General features: G+C 65.6%; 4 protein-coding genes across 9 annotated transcripts in view; 1 reads left to right on the top strand and 3 right to left on the bottom strand.

Annotated features, from left to right (window-relative positions):
* Positions 1-1,012: 1,012 nt before the first annotated feature.
* On the bottom strand, positions 1,013-8,781 carry RND1 (Rho family GTPase 1). 6 transcript variants are annotated; one of them, XM_041472577.1, is made up of 5 exons: positions 8,620-8,781; positions 8,450-8,537; positions 5,656-5,765; positions 3,627-3,761; positions 1,013-1,996 (listed from the first exon to the last, which is right to left on the bottom strand). In XM_041472577.1, the coding sequence occupies exons 1-5, from the start codon at positions 8,737-8,739 to the stop codon at positions 1,751-1,753; spliced, it is 699 nt and encodes a 232-aa protein (XP_041328511.1). In that variant the 5' UTR covers positions 8,740-8,781; the 3' UTR covers positions 1,013-1,750. The 6 variants fall into 6 exon arrangements, with proteins under 6 accessions (XP_041328511.1, XP_041328508.1, XP_041328510.1 ...); XM_041472574.1 differs by having other exon boundaries at positions 3,627-3,813; positions 8,399-8,537; positions 8,620-8,777; XM_041472576.1 differs by having other exon boundaries at positions 8,399-8,537; positions 8,620-8,777.
* Positions 8,782-9,039: 258 nt separating this feature from the next.
* CCDC65 (coiled-coil domain containing 65) lies at positions 9,040-12,112 on the top strand. Its single transcript, XM_041472573.1, has 9 exons — positions 9,040-9,063; positions 9,441-9,568; positions 9,742-9,909; positions 9,980-10,149; positions 10,302-10,440; positions 10,521-10,718; positions 11,148-11,366; positions 11,445-11,597; positions 11,716-12,112. Exons 2-9 carry the CDS (start codon positions 9,443-9,445, stop codon positions 11,938-11,940), a joined length of 1,398 nt encoding a protein of 465 aa, XP_041328507.1. The 5' UTR covers positions 9,040-9,063; positions 9,441-9,442; the 3' UTR covers positions 11,941-12,112.
* Positions 12,113-12,135: 23 nt separating this feature from the next.
* On the bottom strand, positions 12,136-14,299 carry FKBP11 (FKBP prolyl isomerase 11). The gene is made up of 6 exons (XM_041472572.1): positions 14,144-14,299; positions 13,643-13,708; positions 12,891-12,978; positions 12,769-12,802; positions 12,606-12,676; positions 12,136-12,534 (listed from the first exon to the last, which is right to left on the bottom strand). The coding sequence occupies exons 1-6, from the start codon at positions 14,258-14,260 to the stop codon at positions 12,317-12,319; spliced, it is 594 nt and encodes a 197-aa protein (XP_041328506.1). The 5' UTR covers positions 14,261-14,299; the 3' UTR covers positions 12,136-12,316.
* Positions 14,300-15,523: 1,224 nt separating this feature from the next.
* Positions 15,524-17,960, bottom strand: part of ARF3 (ADP ribosylation factor 3) — a 4,341-nt gene continuing 1,904 nt past the window's right edge. Inside the window, exons 2-5 of the mRNA XM_041472580.1 lie at positions 17,352-17,534; positions 17,131-17,241; positions 16,921-17,045; positions 15,524-16,244 (exon numbers count right to left, since the gene is read on the bottom strand). Of these exons, the coding sequence (XP_041328514.1) occupies positions 16,083-16,244; positions 16,921-17,045; positions 17,131-17,241; positions 17,352-17,499 (546 nt within the window). The 5' untranslated portion in view covers positions 17,500-17,534 and the 3' untranslated portion in view covers positions 15,524-16,082. The remainder of the gene's footprint in view (positions 16,245-16,920; positions 17,046-17,130; positions 17,242-17,351; positions 17,535-17,960) is intronic.

The following is a 17,960-nucleotide window of genomic DNA, read 5'->3' as shown; positions in this document are numbered from 1 at the left end:
GTGTCCCCGTGTCCCTGAGCCCCCCACAGCCCGCAGGGACCTCCTTCTTACCCAAATGAGGCCCCTGAGGACGTGTCCCCACAGCCCAGAGCACCCCAAAGCCTGGAGGGACCCTCCCGAGTCAGTGTCCCCCATGTCCCTGCACACCCCAAATCCCACGGGGACCCCCCCCAGGTCAGCGGCCCCACAGCCCCGTGCACCCCAAACTCACCAGGGACCCCAAGATCAGCGTCCCTGAAGGAGCCCCACCTCCCATTCACAAGATCGGGGGGTCCCAGGCAGAGTCTGGGGGCAGAAGAGGTGGGGGGACCCCTTTTGGCACCCCCAAAAGACCCCAAAGCAGGGGTGCCAGCTCAGCCCCACAGCAGTGTCGCCATCAGCAGTGACACCGACACATCCCAAAAGTCCCAAGAGCCTCCAAAAGCCAGGATCCATCCCCAAAGCACAGGGCCAGGCAGGGCTGCACATAGGTAGGTGTTATATTTCTGATAATAAATAAGCTTTTTAATAACACTGACATGGAACAGAGACACCCCCCTCCCCCAAAATACAGTCCATAAAACAGCCCCCCTCCCCCCTCCCCAACCCACAGGGTCCCCCGGGGCCAAGCAGCAGATGAGGGATGGGGGGAAGGGGGAGAGAACAGGATGAGGCCATGGATGAGTCCCATGATGTGCACCCCAAACCCCACAGGGACCCCCAGGACGGCGTCCCCGTGTCCCCCAAAGCCCACAGGGACCGTCCCAGGTGGCGTCCCTGAGGGTCTGAGCACCCCAAACCCCCCGGGGACCCCCCTGGGTTGATGTCCCCAGGGTCCTGAGCACCCCAAACCCCGCAAGGACCACCCCAGGTGACATCCCTGAGGGTCTGAGCCCCCCAAACCCCCAGGGATGATGCTCCTGGGGGTCTGAGCACCCCAAACCCCCCAGGGTTGATGTCCCCAGGGTCCTGAGCACCCCAAACCCCGCAAGGACCACCCCAGGTGACATCCCTGAGGGTCTGAGCCCCCCAAACCCCCCGGGGTTGATATTCCTGGGGGTCTGAGCACCCCAAACCCCCCGGGGTTGATATTCCTGGGGGTCTGAGCACCCCAAACCCTCCAGGGACCCCTCTGGATTGATGCCCCCAGGGTTTTGTGACCCCAGACGCCCAAGGGTTGATGTCCCCAGGGTCCTGTGTGCCCCAAACCCCACAAGGACCACCCCAGGTGATGTTCCTGAGGGTCTGAACACCCCAAACCTCACAGGGACCCCCCTGGGTTGATCTCTCTGAGGGTCTGAGCATCCCAAGCCCCCCTGGGTTGATGTCCCCAGGGTCCTGTACACCCCAAACCTCACAGGGACCATCCCAGGTGACATCCCTGAGGGTCTGAGCACCCCAAACCCCACAGGGTCTATGTCCCCAGGGTCCTGTGCACCCCAAACCCCCCAGGGTTGATGTCCTTGAGGGTCTGAGCACCCCAAACCCCTCTGTGTTGATGTCCTCAGGGTCCTGTGTGCCCCAAACCCCCCAGGGACCCCCTCAGGGTTGGGAACTGGGTGAAAACACCCCCCAGACCCCCCTCCCACGGGGGCAGCCCCCCAGGCTGTGGGGCTGGCAGGGCGATGGTGCCATTCCAGGGCATCACCCCTTTATTGGGGGGGACCCCCCGAGCCCTGCCCAGCCCCCCCACCCCATTCCGGGGGGGCTCCCAAAGCTGGGTGTGTGTGACATGGAGTGGGGGGAAGGGGGGGTCGTTCCCTTCCCCCCTTCACATGACGGAGCAGCTTTTTGCTTTTTCCTTCTTGAAGGTGGAGGAGATGAGCTCGGAGCGGCTGGGGAGGTGCAGGAGCCGCTTGGAGAGGCTGCGGGGGGGGCTGCGGGGCGGCTGCGGGGGGGCTCTGCTCAGGCAGAGGCCGGACACGGTCCGGAAGATGCTGTGCACGCTCTTCTCCGAGGTGAAAGCCGAGCACTCCAGGTAAGCCTCGGCTCCCAGCTGCCGGGCGGCCGCACAGCCCTGCGGGGAAGCACGGCGTGAGCGGCGGGGAGCCACCGGGACGGCCCGAGATATCCCGGGACAGCCCGAGATACACCGGGATAGCGCGGAGAGAGAGCCAGGAACCCACCGGGACGGCCCGAGATACACCGGGACAGCACGGAGAGAGTGGCAGGAACCCACCGGGACAGCCCGAGATATACCGGGACGGCCCGAGATACCCCGGGACGGCACGGAGAGAGAGCCAGGAACCCACCGGGACGGCCCGAGATGTCCCGGGACAGCCTGAGATATCCCGGGACAGAACGGAGTGAGCGGCAGGAACCCACTGGGACAGCCCAAGATATCCCGGGACAGCCCGAGATACCCCGGGACAGCACGGAGAGAGAGCCAGGAACCCACCGGGATGGCCCGAGATATCCCGGGACAGCCCGAGATATCCCGGGACAGCACGGAGTGAGCGGCAGAAACCCACCGGGACACCCCAAAATAACGCGGGACAGCCCGAGATATCCTGGGACACCCTGAGATATCCCGGGACAGCACGGAGTGAGAGCCAGGAACCCACCGGGACAGCCCGAGATGTACCGGGACAGCACGGAGTGAGAGCCAGGAACCCACTGGGACAGCCCGAGATATCCCGGGACAGCCCGAGATATACTGGGATAGCCCGAGATATCCCGGGACAGCCCGAGATACCCCGGGACAGCACGGAGTGAGTGGCAGGAACCCACCGGGACACCCCAAAATAACCCGGGACAGCCCGAGATATCCCGGGACAGCACGGAGTGAGTGGCAGGAACCCACTGGGACAGCCCGAGATATCCCCGGACAGCCCGAAATATCCTGGGACACCCTGAGATATCCCGGGACAGCGCGGAGTGAGAGCCAGGAGCACCCCCAAACCCACCAGGACACCCCCAAACCCACCAGGACAGCACAGAGTGAGCGCCAGGAACACCAGGACACCCCCAAATCCACCCCCATAAACACTGGGACAGCACAGAGTGAGCCCCAGGAATACCAGGACACTGCAAAATCCACCCCCAGAAACACCAGGACAGCACAAAGTGAGCCCCACAAACAGCGGGACAGCCCAAAATACACTGGGACACCCCAAAACCCATCGGGATATCCTAAACTTAGCCCTGTGCAAACACCAGGACAGCCCAAACCCACTGAGATATCCTAAACTGACCCCCACAAACAACAGGACACCCCAAAGTGAGCCCTGTGCAAACACCAGGATCCTCCCCAAATCCACCCCCACACCAGACCACAGGGACACCCCAAAAATCACCCCCAAAAACACCAGGATACCCCAAACCCGCTCCCCTGCAAACACCAGGACCCCACCAAACCCGCCCCCCATCAGACCACAGGGACTCCCCAAAAATCACCCCCCAAACCACCGGGGACCCCCCCAAACCCACATCAGACCACTGGGACACCTCAAATCCACTCCCAGAGCCACCAGGACACCTCAAACTGACCCCAAAAAACACTGGAACACCCCTGCAAACACCAGGACACCCCAAACCCGCTCCCCTGGAAACACCAGGACCCCACCCCCACACCAGACCTCTAGAACACCCAAACCCACCTCCCACAACCACTGGGGCCCCCCCAAACCCAGGCAGGCCACCCAGACCTGCTCGTAGGAGATGGGTGCCTGTTTCTGGTGCGAGAGCTCCAGCAGCGTGCTCAGGTCTGTCCTCAGGTCCGTCTTGCAGCCGATGAGCAGCACCCGCGTGTTGGGGCAATAATCCAGGATTTCTGTCTTCCACTGAGGGGGTCAGGGCACCTCTCAGGGACAGGGGGATCCCAAAAGCCTCTCCCTGTCACCCCACGGGGGTGGTGTGTCCGTGTGCCAGCCCTGACCCCACAGAGACACCCCCAGGACAGAGCCCCCCTGTCCCTGAGGCCCCAAACCCCACAGAGATACCCCCAGGAGCCCCCAGACCCCACAGGGACTCCCCTGTCTCAGTCTCCTTGTGTCCCTGAATCCCACAAACCCCACGGGGACCCCCCAGGCTGGTGTCCCCACATCTCTGAGACCCCCTAACCCCACAGGAACCCCCATGCATGGGTGTCCCTGCATCCTTCAGCCCCCCAAACCCCAGAGAGATACCCCCAGGACACTGTCCCCACATCTCAGCCCCCCAAACCCTACAGAGATACCCCCAGGCTGATGTCCCCACATCCTTGAGCCCCCCAAACCCCACGGGGACCCCCCTGCATGGGTGTCCCCGCATCCTTCAGCCCCCCAAACCCCACAGAGAGCCCCCAGGCCAATGTCCCCACATCTCTGAGCCCCCCAAGCCCCCCCCCAAAACAGACACAGCCCCATTCCTGTCCTGAGTGGGGGCACGGCTCTAAAGACCCTCAAAAGGGACAGAGCCCCCCAAAATGGACACAGCCCCCCAAAAGGGACAGAACCCCCCAAAACAGACACAGCCCCATTCCTGTCCTGAGTGGGGACACAGCTCTAGAGACCCCCAAAAGGAACAGAACCCCCCAAAACAGACACAGTCCCATTCCTGCCCAGGGTGGGGACACAGCTCTAGAGACCCCCAAAAGGCAGAGAGCTCCCCAAAACGGACAGAGCCCCTAAAACAGAGACAGCCCCGGTCCTGACTACAATGGGGGCATGGCTCTAGAGACCCCCAAAAGGGACAGAGCCCCCCAAAAGGGACATAGCCCCTAAAGGAGACACAGCCCCATTCCTGCCCAGGGTGGGGACACGGCTCTAGAGACCCCAAAAGGTACAGAGCCCCCCCCAAACAGACACAGCTCCCCTCCTGCTCAGGGTGGTGGCTCACAGTTCTAGGGACCCTCAAAAAGCACGGAGCCCTCCAAAACAGACACAGCCCCATTCCTGCCCAGGGTGAGGACACAGCTCTAGAGACCCCCACAGGGGACACAGTCTCCCAAAAGGACACAGCCCCCATCCTGACTGGAGTGGGGACATGGCTCTAGAGACCCCCAAAAGGGACAGAGCCTCCCAAAACAGACACAGCCCCTAAAGCAGACACAGCCCCATTCCTGCCCGGGGTGGGGACACAGCTCCAAAGCCCCCCAAAAGGGACAGAGCCCCATTCCTGCTTGGGGTAGGGACCCCAAAAGACACAGCCCCTCATCCAGTCTGGAGTGGGGCCATGGCTCTAGAGACCCCCAAGAGTAACAGAGCCCCCCAAAACGGACACAGCTCCCCTCCTGCTCAGGGTGGTGCCTCACAGCTCTAGAGAGCCCCAAGAAGGACACAGGGGCACAGCTCTAGAGCCCCCCAAAAGGGACACAGCCCCTAAAGCAGACACAGCCCCCTGGCCTGACTGGAGTGGGGGCACGGCTCTAGAGCCCCCCAAAAGGGACAGAGCCCCCCAATAGGGACACAGCCCCTAAAGCAGGCACAGCCCCCTGGCCTGACTGGAGTGGGGGCACGGCTCTAGAGCCCCCCAAAAGGGACAGAGCCCCCCAAAACGGACGCAGCTCCCCAAAAGCCACAAAGCCCCCCAATCCCTGAGCCCCCCAAACCCTACGGGATCTCTCCTGTCTCAGTCTCCTTGAGTCCCTGAGCCCCCCAAACCCCACAGGGACCCCCTCAGACCGGTATCTCCACATCCTTGAGCCCCCCAAACCCTGCCGGGGACACCGTCCGGGGGTCTGAGCCCCCTGCCCACCTTCTTGGCCGCGCTGTCGAGGGTCTCGGGCCGGCTGACGTCGAAGCAGAGCAGGACGGCGTCCGAGTCGCTGTAGCACAGGGGCCGCACGTTGTCATAGTAGGGAGAGCCTGGGGGGAAAAGCGGGGGTCACCGCTCAGCCCCCCCACCCCCGGGACACGGGAAAGGGGGTCTGGCAAAGGGACACAGCCCCCCATCCCGCCCGGGGTGGGGGCACGGATCTAGAGACCCTCAAAAGGAACAGAGCCCCCCAAAATGGACAGAGCCCCTAAAGTAGACACAGCCCCCCCGTTCTGACTGGGGTGGGGACACAGCTCTAGAGACCCCCAAAAGGAACAGAACCCCCCAAAACAGACACAGTCCCATTCCTGTCCTGAGGGGGGACACAGCTCTAGAGACCCCCAAAAGGAACAGAACCCCCCAAAACAGACACAGTCCCATTCCTGTCCTGAGTGGGGACACAGCTCTAGAGACCCCCAAAAGGCAGAGAGCTCCCCAAAACGGACAGAGCCCCTAAAACAGAGACAGCCCTGGTCCTGACTACAATGGGGGCATGGCTCTAGAGACCCCCAAAAGGGACATAGCCCCCCAAAAGGGACATAGCCCCTAAAGGAGACACAGCCCCATTCCTGCCCAGGGTGGGGACACGGCTCTAGAGACCCCAAAAGGTACAGAGCCCCCCCCAAACAGACACAGCTCCCCTCCTGCTCAGGGTGGTGGCTCACAGTTCTAGGGACCCTCAAAAAGCACGGAGCCCTCCAAAACAGACACAGCCCCATTCCTGCCCAGGGTGAGGACACAGCTCTAGAGACCCCCACAGGGGACACAGTCTCCCAAAAGGACACAGCCCCCATCCTGACTGGAGTGGGGACATGGCTCTAGAGACCCCCAAAAGGGACAGAGCCTCCCAAAACAGACACAGCCCCTAAAGCAGACACAGCCCCATTCCTGCCCGGGGTGGGGACACAGCTCCAAAGCCCCCCAAAAGGGACAGAGCCCCATTCCTGCTTGGGGTAGGGACCCCAAAAGACACAGCCCCTCATCCAGTCTGGAGTGGGGCCATGGCTCTAGAGACCCCCAAGAGGGACAGAGCCCCCCCAAAAGAGACACAGCCCCTAAAACAGACACAGCCCCATTCCAGCCCAGGGTGGGGACACAGCTTAGAGACCCCCAAGAGGAACACAGCTCCCCAAATGGGACACAGCCCCTAAAACAGAGACAGCTCCCATCCTGAGTAGAGTGGGGGCACGGATCTAGAGACCCCCAAGAAGGCACAGAGCCCCCCAAAAGGGACACAGCCCCTAAAGCAGACACAGCCCCATTCCTGCCCAGGGTGAGGACACAGCTCTAAAGCCCCCCAAAAGGGACAGAGCCCCATTCCTGCTTGGGAAAGGTATGGGGACCCCAAAAGACACAGCCCCTCATCCAGTCTGGAGTGGGGCCATGGCTCTAGAGACCCCCAAGAGTAACAGAGCCCCCCAAAACGGACACAGCTCCCCTCCTGCTCAGGGTGGTGCCTCACAGCTCTAGAGAGCCCCAAGAAGGACACAGCCAAAGCCCCCCAAAGCCCCCCAAAAGGGACAGAGCCCCCCAATAGGGACACAGCCCCTAAAGCAGACACAGCCCCCTGGCCTGACTGGAGTGGGGGCACGGCTCTAGAGCCCCCCAAAAGGGACAGAGCCCCCCAAAACGGACGCAGCTCCCCAAAAGCCACAAAGCCCCCCAAAAGGGACACGCGAACACACAGCTCTAGAGCCCCCAAAAAAGCACAGAGCCCCCAAAACAGACCCAGCTTCCCAAAAAGGACAGAGCCCCCCAAAACAGACACAGCTCCCCTCCTGCTCTCAGGGTGGTGCCTCACAGCTCTAGAGAGCCCCAAGAAGGACACAGGGGCACAGCTCTAGAGCCCCCCAAAAGCGACACAGCCCCCCCTGGGACCGGGGAGAGCGGCACAGCTCTGGAACCCCCCCAAAACGCCACCTCCGTCCCCGCAGCCCATCCGCGTCGCATCGCGCCTTCGCCAGGCAGCGGGAAATGGAGCCCGCGGTGTTTATGTAACAACCCCCCCCCCCCCATTTTGGGGAGCCCCGGCAGCACAGAGGGGTGTCGGGGTAGGAGGGGGAAGCCGGAGGAGGGGGTGCCACACGCTGCCACCCCCTCGGGGACACGGAGCCACCAGCACCGCGCCCGGGACTGCGGGGGGCGCGGCGCGGGGGGGTCCGGGAGGGGTCAGTGGGGTGGGCCCCCCCCCCCCCCCCCCAACTCTTCGGGGTGCCCAGGGAAAGGCAACACCGGGATGTGCCATAATCCGACACATTCACAGGCATCCAGGGTGGGGACCCCCCAAAAGAAAGGGGTTCAGCCTCCTGTGACCCCCCCAGTGTGTCTGCACCGCCCAGCGTGGGGTGGGTCCCTGGGGAGCACCTGCGCCCCCACACCTACGGGTATGACCCTAAACATGAACCCCCCCCCCTCCAGCGCGGCCACCAAGCTCGCTCCGCCGCCGCAGGGACCCCAAAACACCCTCGACCCCCAAAAGCCCCCCGAGACCCCAACAGGGCCACCAAGGCCCCTCCCCCCCGCGCTGCAGGTCCCCAAAACACCCTCGGGACGCCAAAACACCCCACTGCAGCGACCCCCCGCTCACTGCAGCATCCCAACCAGACCCCCCAAAAACCCCAAAATACCTTCCCCGGCAAACACCCCCATTACCCCCTCCCGGAGAACCCCATTCCCCCGGTACCGGAGCCTCCGCCAGCCCCCCAAACATGCACCCCGCGTCTCCCCCCGGTACCGGAGGTATCCCAGAGGCTCAGTTCCACCCGCTGCTCCTCGCTGGCCAGACACGCCGTGTAGTTCTCAAACACGGTGGGCACGTACGTCTGTAACGGCACCGGGAGCGTCAGCGCCCGGTCCCGCTTTACCGCCGCCCGCTGCCGGTTCCCGGTGCCGCTCTGGGCTCACCTCCGGGTAGCAATCCTTGGCCAGCACTTGCAGCATGGCCGTCTTGCCGCACTGCACGTCACCCACCAGCACCAGCTTGCACCGGGCCGGTGCGGCCGGTGCCGGCCTCCGCTCCCGCATGGCGGCGGCGCGCACGGCTCCCCCGTGCTCGCACCCACCCACCGCCCTGCGCCCCGCCGCCGCAGCGCCCTTATATACCCCGCCGCCTGCAGGGCCCGCCCACGGCGGTGCCAGCCCGCCAATCATCGCGGGGAATCCCGGAGCGCCGGCCAATAGCGGAGAGGGAGAAGTGGCGGGACACGCCCCGTGTGGGGGTGCGAGCGCGCTCTTGCCCGCCAGGGGGAGCCCGTGCGGGTCAGGGCGGAAGTGCCGCGGAGGCCCCGCCCCCGAGCGGCCGTTGCCGGGAGACCGGAGGGACGCGGAGCGGGGCCGGTACCGGGACCGGTACCGGGGGAAAACGGGGGGAGGGAGACCCCCCCCCAAAGGCAGTGGGAAAGGGGCGGTGGGTGCTGGGGGAGCGTGGGAGGGCTCTGGAGATGGGGTTGGGCAGCGGGAAATGGCCTTGAGGCCTGGGGAGGGAGGTGGGAACGGGGCTGGGGGCGTCCCTGGAAGGGGAGAGGGGGGCGAGAAGGGCTTGGTGGGGTCTGGGGGTACTCCTAAGTGGAGGGTCAAGGAGCCTGGGGAGGCAGATGGGGGTGGGCAGAAGGTTGTGGGGTGCACCATGGTGCAGGGGGCTGGGCAGGGGGAACGGGCCTTGCTGGGGGGCAGCGGAGGGGTCACCACGCACACCCCGACCCCTCCTGCCGTGTCCCCTTGCGCAGCCATGGCGGGTTCCCGTCTCACTGCCCCCACGGCGGCCGAGGCCGAGCTGCTGCTGCTGCAGAGACAAGCGCTGGCCGAGGAGGAGGCGGCCAAAGCCAAGCGGGAGCTGCTCACTCGCTTCCTGCAGGTCCAGAACCCCCCGCAGCCCCCCCTGACCGCTCCAAACTCCACCCCGCTTTTCCCCAGCAATCATCCCCCCTCCAGGGCTGGGGCTGCCCCTGTTCTGCTGCACCCCCTGGTAGCAGAGGCAGCCCCAAGCCCACTCCTGCCCTTTTCCCACCTCCCACGGCCCCTCCACAGGAGAAGCTGTCCCGGGAGGAGCAGAGCAGCAGGTGGGGTCTGCACAGGGTCCTCACGCTCTGGCGCTCGGCCCAGCGCAAGACCAAGGACCAGGAGCTGCGCCAGGACATCGAGATCCTCAGCCAGACCTTCACACGGGTCATGGACTGCAAGGACGGCGCCATTGAGGTGGCCCTGGGGGATGGCAGGGTGGAGTGGCGTGCCAGGGGACACATGTGACCCCCCAAAAACTCCCCAGGCGCTGGTGACGGAGCTGCAGGAAGCAGAGGAGCAGCAGAACCGAGCCCTGTGCAGCCACCTGGACCTCACAGACCAACTGCTGCACCTCCAGCGCTGCCGCCTGGGCTACCTGGAGCAAGGGTTCAGTGCCCAGGTGGGCGCCCTGAAGGCCGAGTTTGACGCTGAGAGGTGTGGAATTTCAGGGGGAGAAGGAGAACGGGGCAGCAGCGGCACTCATGGGGTGTCCTGGAGTGGAGCTGAGCCTCCCCTGGCCTCATGGGGAGCCCTGAAGTGTCTTTGTCAGGGGGGAAACGTCTTTGCCCTGCTTTGTGTCCCCACAGAAAGGCCATGCTGGAGCAGCAGGACTGGGAAAGCCGGGTCCTGCAGGACATGGCGCTGGCCATGGAGCAGGACCACGCCAGGAACGAGCAGGAGGCCTTGCTGAACTTCCAGAGCGCCCGGGACGACGTCAAAAACAAGGCAAGGGGGCACAGGGGGGGCACGGAGGGGCTGGCAGGGCTGGCAGGGGACGCCTGGGGGTGTGACCTGTGTGTCCCCAGAGCTGGCAGGATCAGCAGTACAGCAGGCTGCAGCTGGTGGCCAGGCTGGAGGGGCTGTGGGAGCAGATCCAGACAGCACGGAGGAGCTACACCCAGGCCACGGAGAAGAAGAAGGTGGAGTTTGAGGAGCTGAAGAGGAAGTGTGAGAAGACTTCCTGCGAGATTAACGTCCAGGCCAAGAGGCTGGAGAAGCTCCAGGTTTTGGCAGGGTGCTGGGTGGTCCTGGGAGTGGGGTCAGCCTCGTTTTCCTCACTCATTTTTCCATGGGATCATGGAATTGTTGAGGTTGGGAAAGCCTCTGAGAGCCATCAAGCCCAACGTGGCACTGGCAAGGAGGTGACAACAGGCCAGGCTAAGCAGGAGCCCCCCCAGGAGTTTGTGGAGCAGTGCCTGAGCCATGGAATCATGGAATTATTGAGGTTGGAAAGTCTCTAAGACCATCAAGTCCAATTCTCTCAGCACTGCCAGGGCCACCACTAAACCACTTCCCCAGGGGCCACATCCACGTGGTTTTTGAGCACTTCCAGGGACTGTGCCTCCACCACCGCCCTGAACAGCCCATTCCAAAGCTGGCCCACCCTTTCCAAGAAGGAATTTTCCCCAACAGCCTCCCCGCTGTTTCACCAGGACATGGTTACGACCACTAGGGGCCAGATCGCGGCTCACCTGCGGAAGAACGAGGAGCAAACTCAGCGCATCCGGGACGATCGGGAACACGCCCTCCAGAAACTCCTGAAGCTCCGGGCTCAGATCACCCAGGCGGGGGCCACGGCTCACACCCACCTGGTCACGCTCACCTGCCAGTGCAGTGCCACCCTCAAGGTGCTGCAGCAGGTGGTGGAGAAGGTGAGTGGGGATGTCCCTGTGTCCCCCTGTGTCCTGCTGTCCCCTCCCACCTGCCCATCCCGGTGTTCCCCCCTCCAGGCTCAGCGCATCCTACGCCTGGCTGAGATGTGCCGCAGGCTGGAGACGGAGGAGGAGAAGGTTCTGCCCTTCTACCCCTCCTCACTGGCCGAGTGGGAGCAGCAAAAAGTCCTCGACGTCCTGGACGAGACGGCCAGTGAGCCCCTGGCACGGGTGAGGTGGCACTGCCACAGTCCTCAGGGAACAAGGGCTGGCATTCATCCCTGGGGATCCCCCAGCTGGTGTTTGGGCAGGCTGGAGACCCCAGACTCTCCCTGCTGCCTCCCCCCAGGTCATGAGGGACTACATGGGGCTGGAGAGGTTCTGGCAGCGTTTCAACAAGGCGAAGCTGGAGGAGAAGGGGCTGGAGAGGGCACGGGCAGCCCTTGCAGACAGGAACCAGGAGCTGAGGAGGCTCCTCCAGCAGTACCTGGCAGGGGCTACAGTCAAGCAGAAGGTGCCCAAAGACCCCCACCCACTCCTTGCCACCAAGCAAAAGCCTCACCCCCAGAAATGAGCCCCACGTCGTGGGGGAGCCACGCTCAGGGACGCTGGGCATGGTGCACCCCGAGAACCTCTGGGGAGGGGTCAACCACCAGGACCCCTTTCCTGGCTCCAGCTGAGGCTCCGTGGCAGATCTGCCTGGTGTTTGGAGACTCAGGGACTGACACTTCCTGGATATGCCTTAAAAGAGCAAAACTGCCTGAAGAATGTGCTCTGGGGTCTTATTTCCGGGATTCGTTGAGTCTGTAACCTCCTGCTCAGGTCTGACAGGACCCATCAAGGCCCTGGGGCAGGCAGGGAGGGGAGCTGAGGGGTGCACGGCCCCTTCCCACTGCCCTGTGCCCATCACTGTCTCAGGAAGAGCAGCCACAGATGCCGAGGGGAAGGTTTTATTTCTTTTTGGCTTTGTTCCTCTTCTCCTCCTTCTGCTTTTTCTTGGAGAGCTTGGGGCTGCTGGCCTTGCGGTACAGGTGGAACCCAATGAGCCCCAGCAGTGCTGGCACCAGCCCCAGGCACAGCAGTGGCACCACCTCGTTCACCACCTTCTGCCAGTAACTGGCCCGGGACAACCCCACCAGCTCCACCTCGAAGCGCAGCACGGCGTCACCTGCAAGGGGGCCACAGCCTGAGCGGGGACCCCACAGAGACCCCCACGGGGACCCTGAGGGCTGCACTCACCTGGGATGGTTGGGGGAGAGCCCCGCTTGCCATAGGCTAAGTGAGGGGGAATGATGGCTCTGCGCTTCTCCCTGCCACAGAGAGAGTGTTGGTGCCACAAATGGTGGTGGGGACACTGTGAGGGGGGACACTGCCCACCCTCATGTCCCCCATCCACACTTACCCCACACACATGTCCAGCAGACTCTGCTCCAGACCTGTAACACAGTGGGGTGAGGGTGGGTGGGGCTGGTCGGGGTTACCCTGGTGACCCCCCAGCCCTGCTCCCCCTGACCCCTCACTCACCAGGGATGACTTGGTGCTTGCCCAGCTCCACCTGCAGGGGGTCCCGGCTCAGAGAGGAGTCGATGATCCGGCCATCCTCCAGGCTGCCCTGTGGGGGGCACGGCCACGGTCACTGCCATGGTCACCCCTGGGTGGCACTTTCTCCATGTGGCTGCCAGCATGTTCCCAGTGCTGTTCTGGTGCTGATCCCAGTCCCTGTGGCCCTTCTGTGCCACCCCTGTGCTGATCCCAATCCCTGTGCTGATCCCAGTCCCTGTGCCATTCCTGTGCTGATCCCAGTCCCTATGCCACCCCTGATCCCAGTCCCTGTGCCATTCCTGTGCTGATCCCAGTCCCTGTGCCACCCCTGGTCCCAGCCCCTGTGCCACCCCTGATCCCAGTCCCGGTACACTCTGTGCCCCTCTGGGACATCCTCCCCGCTCCCAGTCCCTGTGCCATCCCAAGGTAATCCTCGTGCTGATCCCAGTGCCAGCCATGCCCATTCTGGGGCTGTCCCAGCCCCAGTGTCACTCCAGGTGCCACCCAGAGCCCATGCCAGTCTCAGTGGCACCATGGCACCATCCCCTTATGCCCACCCCGCTACCACCCCTACGCTCACTCCGGTTCCACCCCGGTACCGCCCCATTTCCCACCCTGGTACCACCCCCGGTACCGCCCCGGTGCCGGCCGAGCCCCCCCCGCCGGTGCCGGTGCCGGTGCCCCCCGCCCCGCCCGCCGGAGCGCAGTGCTGACGTGTTCCTCCCGCCGCGCACCGTGTAGTGGATGTGCACCGTGTCCCCCGGCGCCGACAGCTCCGTGCAGCCCTCGGGGGGGGCCACCTGCAACGGGGAGCTCACGGGGAGCCCGGACGGGACCCCCTCCCCTCGGGGTCCGCGCAGCCCCCGCGCCCACGGGACCCCCGAGCGCGCCCCGAGAGCCGAACTCCCGGCGGGGCCCCCCTGTCCTCGGGGCGCCGCCTTCTTCCGCCACAGCCCGGTCCTCCCGCCGCCCTCCCATCGCAGCCCGGTTCTCCCGGTGCCCCGTGGCTCCCCCCGCGCCGCAGCCCGGGCCTCCCGGTGCTTCCTCCCCCGCCCCGTGCCCAGGCCGGGCTCCCCGGTGCTCCCCGAGCGGCACCATCCCGCCGGTGCCCCGTGTCCCGCCGGTCCCTGCCGGTCCCGTCCCGGTCTCAGCTGCCTGCCCAACGGGGCCGCGTGGGTCCCCGGTGCCCGGTGCTTCCCGCGCAGCCCCGGTTCCCCCGTTTCCCCCGGGCTCACGATCGTTTCCAGCCGTAGCTCCCGGGCGCCGGTTTCGGTTTCGCTCTCGGCGGCGCGGGAGAGCGGCGGCGGCGGCAGCAGCAGTGCCAAGAAGAGCAGAGCGGCGGGGAACGGCATGGCCGGGCTGGCGGCGGAGGAACGGGGACCGGGACCGGGACCGCCCCCCACCTCGGGCCCCGCCCTCGGGACCGCCCCCACACCGAGACCGGCCCGGGGACGGGCACCGGCGTCTCCTCCGGGCTCCAGCGGAGTGGGGGGACAGAAGGATGCTCAGGACCGGCCGCTGCCTCGGTGCCCGGTGCCACGCGGGCTCTGCGCTCCGTGGGGACCCCGGTGGGCACCTGAGTCCGCCCGTGCCCGGGACCGTCCCGGAGGCTTCGGCCCACACTGAGCGGGGGCTCCCGGTGAGGGTCGGGGAGGGGGTGAAACGGAGGGTCCGGGCGGGGGTCCGGGCCGGGGGACGCGTCCCAGGCACCGGTTGGGTGCAGCCCCCGGAGTCCTGGCGCCGCCGGTGCCAGCAGGCGGCAGCACAGCCCGGGGAAACCGGCACCCACCGGGGCCCGGGACCCCTCCCCGGGTCCAGAACCCTTGTGCAGCACCCCACGGGTCCAGATCATTCCTTCTCCTGGCACCTCTGCAGCTCTTCCAGCCCCGGCAGTGCAGGACAAGGGAAACCGAGCCCCGAGCCCGGGCTGGGGTCCCGCGGACCGGCTGGAGCCCGGTGGGACGGAACCCGCCGCAGAAGCTCCGTCCCTGCGGACACCCAGCCCTTAGGGCAGAGCTGGGAACACAGAGAATCCCCCGGTCCGGCGGGGTCACACCGGCACACGGTGGGCAGCCGGGATTTCCCACCCCGTGCCCGCGGGGATGGCCTCGTTGGTGTCACCGGTGTCGCTCCGGGATGGTGACGACGTTGACGCCGGGTGCAGCTCCCGGACGACGGCATCGGCACGCCGGCCCCACCGGCGCACCCACATACCAGCCTCGGTTGCCGAGAGGTGGGGAAGCCGGGCTGGCGGCTGGGCCCGGGGCGCTAATGGGATTAGGGGCGCCGGGTCAGCCCTCGCCACACAAAGCCGTCGGTCCAGCCGGTGGGAACGCGTCGGTGCCGGCTCCGCTGCTCCCATCCACCGGGGAGCCCCGGTCATCCTCACTGCGGCTCCCCCATGTCACCTCCACAGCCCCCAGACCACTGTGGGGTACGGGTCACCTGCACTGGAGCACCCCCACGTCACCTCCACAGCCCCCAACCCACTGTGGGACACGTGTCACCTGCACTGGGGCTCCCCCACGTCACCTCCATGGCCCCCAGACCACTGTGGGACACGTGTCACCTGCACTGGAGCACCCCCATGTCACCTCCATGGCCCCCAAGCCAGGGCGAGGAGGGGGGCACGGCCAGGGGGACCACAGAGGTCCTGGCAGCCTTGTGCTGTCCCCCCCCTCTGCAAGGGTCACGCTGCGGGAAGGAGACCTGCCTCGAAGTGACATGGGGGGGCCGGGGACGTGTGGAATGCCCGGGGGGGGCACACGGGGCCGGGAAGGGGTGCTGAGAGGGAGGGGGAGGTGTATAGTCCCAAATCCCCCCCAATGGCCCTGCTGCCCCCACATTTGGTCCAGAGGAAGGCGAGGGGTGCAGGGACATGCATGGGGATGGGGTGTCCCCGGCCCCCCCAGGCAGGGCAGTGCTGAGGTGGCCTCCCCCACCCAGCCCCCATCCCACCCTCCCGGGGCTCTGCCCCTGCCCCCCTGGGCGTTATATAGAGCTCTAATTCCACGCACGCACACACGAGATCCGAGGGGAACCAGGGGGACCCCAAAAAAGGCGAAAAACCCCACAGCAACCGGTGCCAGAAGAAAGCAAAACCCAACCGGGGCAGGGAGGGGGCGGCCGGGGGGGGCCCTGGCACGGCCCAGGGGGGCACAGGGGGACCCCCCCTCACTTCTTGTTCTTGAGCTGATTGGCGAGCCAGTCGAGGCCCTCGTAGAGCCCATCCCCGCTGGTGGCACAGGTGGCCTGGATGTACCAGTTACGGTGGCGCAGGGAGTGCAGCCCCAGCTTGTCCGTGATCTCCGCTGCGTTCATGGCATTGGGCAGGTCCTGCAGCAGACAAGGGAGGTCACACAGGTGCTGCAGGAATGGGTACGACCCCTCCACGGGGGCTGGCACCAGCCCTGATGCCATGGGGGTGGGCACAACGCTGCCACAGGGCACCATCATCAGCACTGATGCGACAGGAAGGAGTGGGAATGTGACAAGGGATGTGACACACCAGCCCTGACACCACAGGGACGGCCAGAGCTGTGTTAAAGACCAGCCCTGGTGTCACAGGGATGGCCCTGGGGGGCCAGCACCACCTCTGGTGCCATGGGGATGGCTCCAGGGGCCACCACCACCCCTGGTGCCATGGGGATGGCCCTGGGGCCACCACCACCTCTGGTGCCACTGGGATGGCCCTGGGGCCAACACCATCCCTGGTGCCACGGGGATGGCTCCAGGGCCCACCACCATCCCTGGTGCCCACCACCATCCCTGGTGCCATGGGGATGGCCCTGGGGCCACCACCATCCCTGGTGCCCACCACCATCCCTGGTACCATGGGGACGGCTCCAGGGGCCACCACCATCCCTGGTGCCACAGGCACAGACGTGGTTCTGTCACACAGCCACTCTGACACCAGCCTTGATGCCACAGCAAGTCCTACACCAGACAGCTGCCCTGACACCCTGGGGATGTCTCAGTCCCACCACGAGGCTCTCCCCGCCCCCAGACCCACCTGCTTGTTGGCGAAGACGAGGAGGACGGCGTCCCTGAGCTCATCCTCTGCCAGCATCCGCATCAGCTCCTCCCGCGCCTCGTTCACCCGCTCCCGGTCGTTGCTGTCCACCACGAAGATCAGCCCTGGCGAGAGCAGCGGGCACCATCAGGGCTTCCTGTGGCCACCCTGCTCCCCGAGTCCCCCCGCGCTGTCCCCTCAGACACCTACCCTGGGTGTTTTGGAAGTAATGCCTCCAGAGGGGCCGGATCTTGTCCTGCCCACCCACATCCCACACGGTGAAGCTGATGTTCTTGTACTCCACTGTCTCGACGTTGAACCCTGCGGGGAGCGACAGTGGAGGGAAACTGAGGCACGGGGAGCCACCAGCCCCTTCAAAGAAGCCCAGATGGGGAGCGGGCTCTGCTCAGTGGCCTCCCAACCCCACCCACCGATGGTGGGGATGGTGGTGACGATCTCCCCCAGTTTGAGCTTGTAGAGGATGGTGGTCTTCCCAGCAGCGTCCAGCCCCACCATCAGGATCCGCATCTCCTTCTTCCCAATCAGGCTCTTCAGCAGGTTCCCGAAGATGTTGCCCATGGTGACGGCGGCGCTGGCTCCGAGGCCGGATCCTGCGGGGGCATGGGGCAGGCTGGGGGAGGCCCTGAAATCTGCAGGGGTGGAGCTGAGGGGTCCCCCGTGCTTGGAGGTGGGGGGGGCTGCAGGAATTGGGGATGTCCTGGCGGGGATGCAGGGCTTGGGGGACCCCAGGCAAGGGGCTGGGGAGGGGGCCACGCACTGCACGGGGGTGTCTGTGTGTGCAGCTCGGTATGGGGGGCTGCAAAGATGGGGATGCTGTGCCGCCCCCCGCTGCACCCTGCAGAAGGACAGCCCAGGGCGCTGCACTGGGGGAAACTGAGGCAGGGCTGTCGCCCTCCTCGAGGGGAGCAGAGCCCCCGGATCCAACCCCTCCTCCGCACGATGCCCCCATCACCGCAACCTCGCCGGAGGGGGAGGCCCCCATCGCCCCCCCCGCACCGCAGCGCGCCCCTTCCCCCCCA

Source organism: Pyrgilauda ruficollis, unplaced genomic scaffold (genome assembly GCF_017590135.1).
Source record: "Pyrgilauda ruficollis isolate IOZ18807 unplaced genomic scaffold, ASM1759013v1 scaffold293, whole genome shotgun sequence".
Taxonomy (NCBI): Eukaryota; Metazoa; Chordata; class Aves; order Passeriformes; family Passeridae; genus Pyrgilauda; species Pyrgilauda ruficollis.
This window is presented reverse-complemented; position numbering and strand designations above follow the sequence as displayed.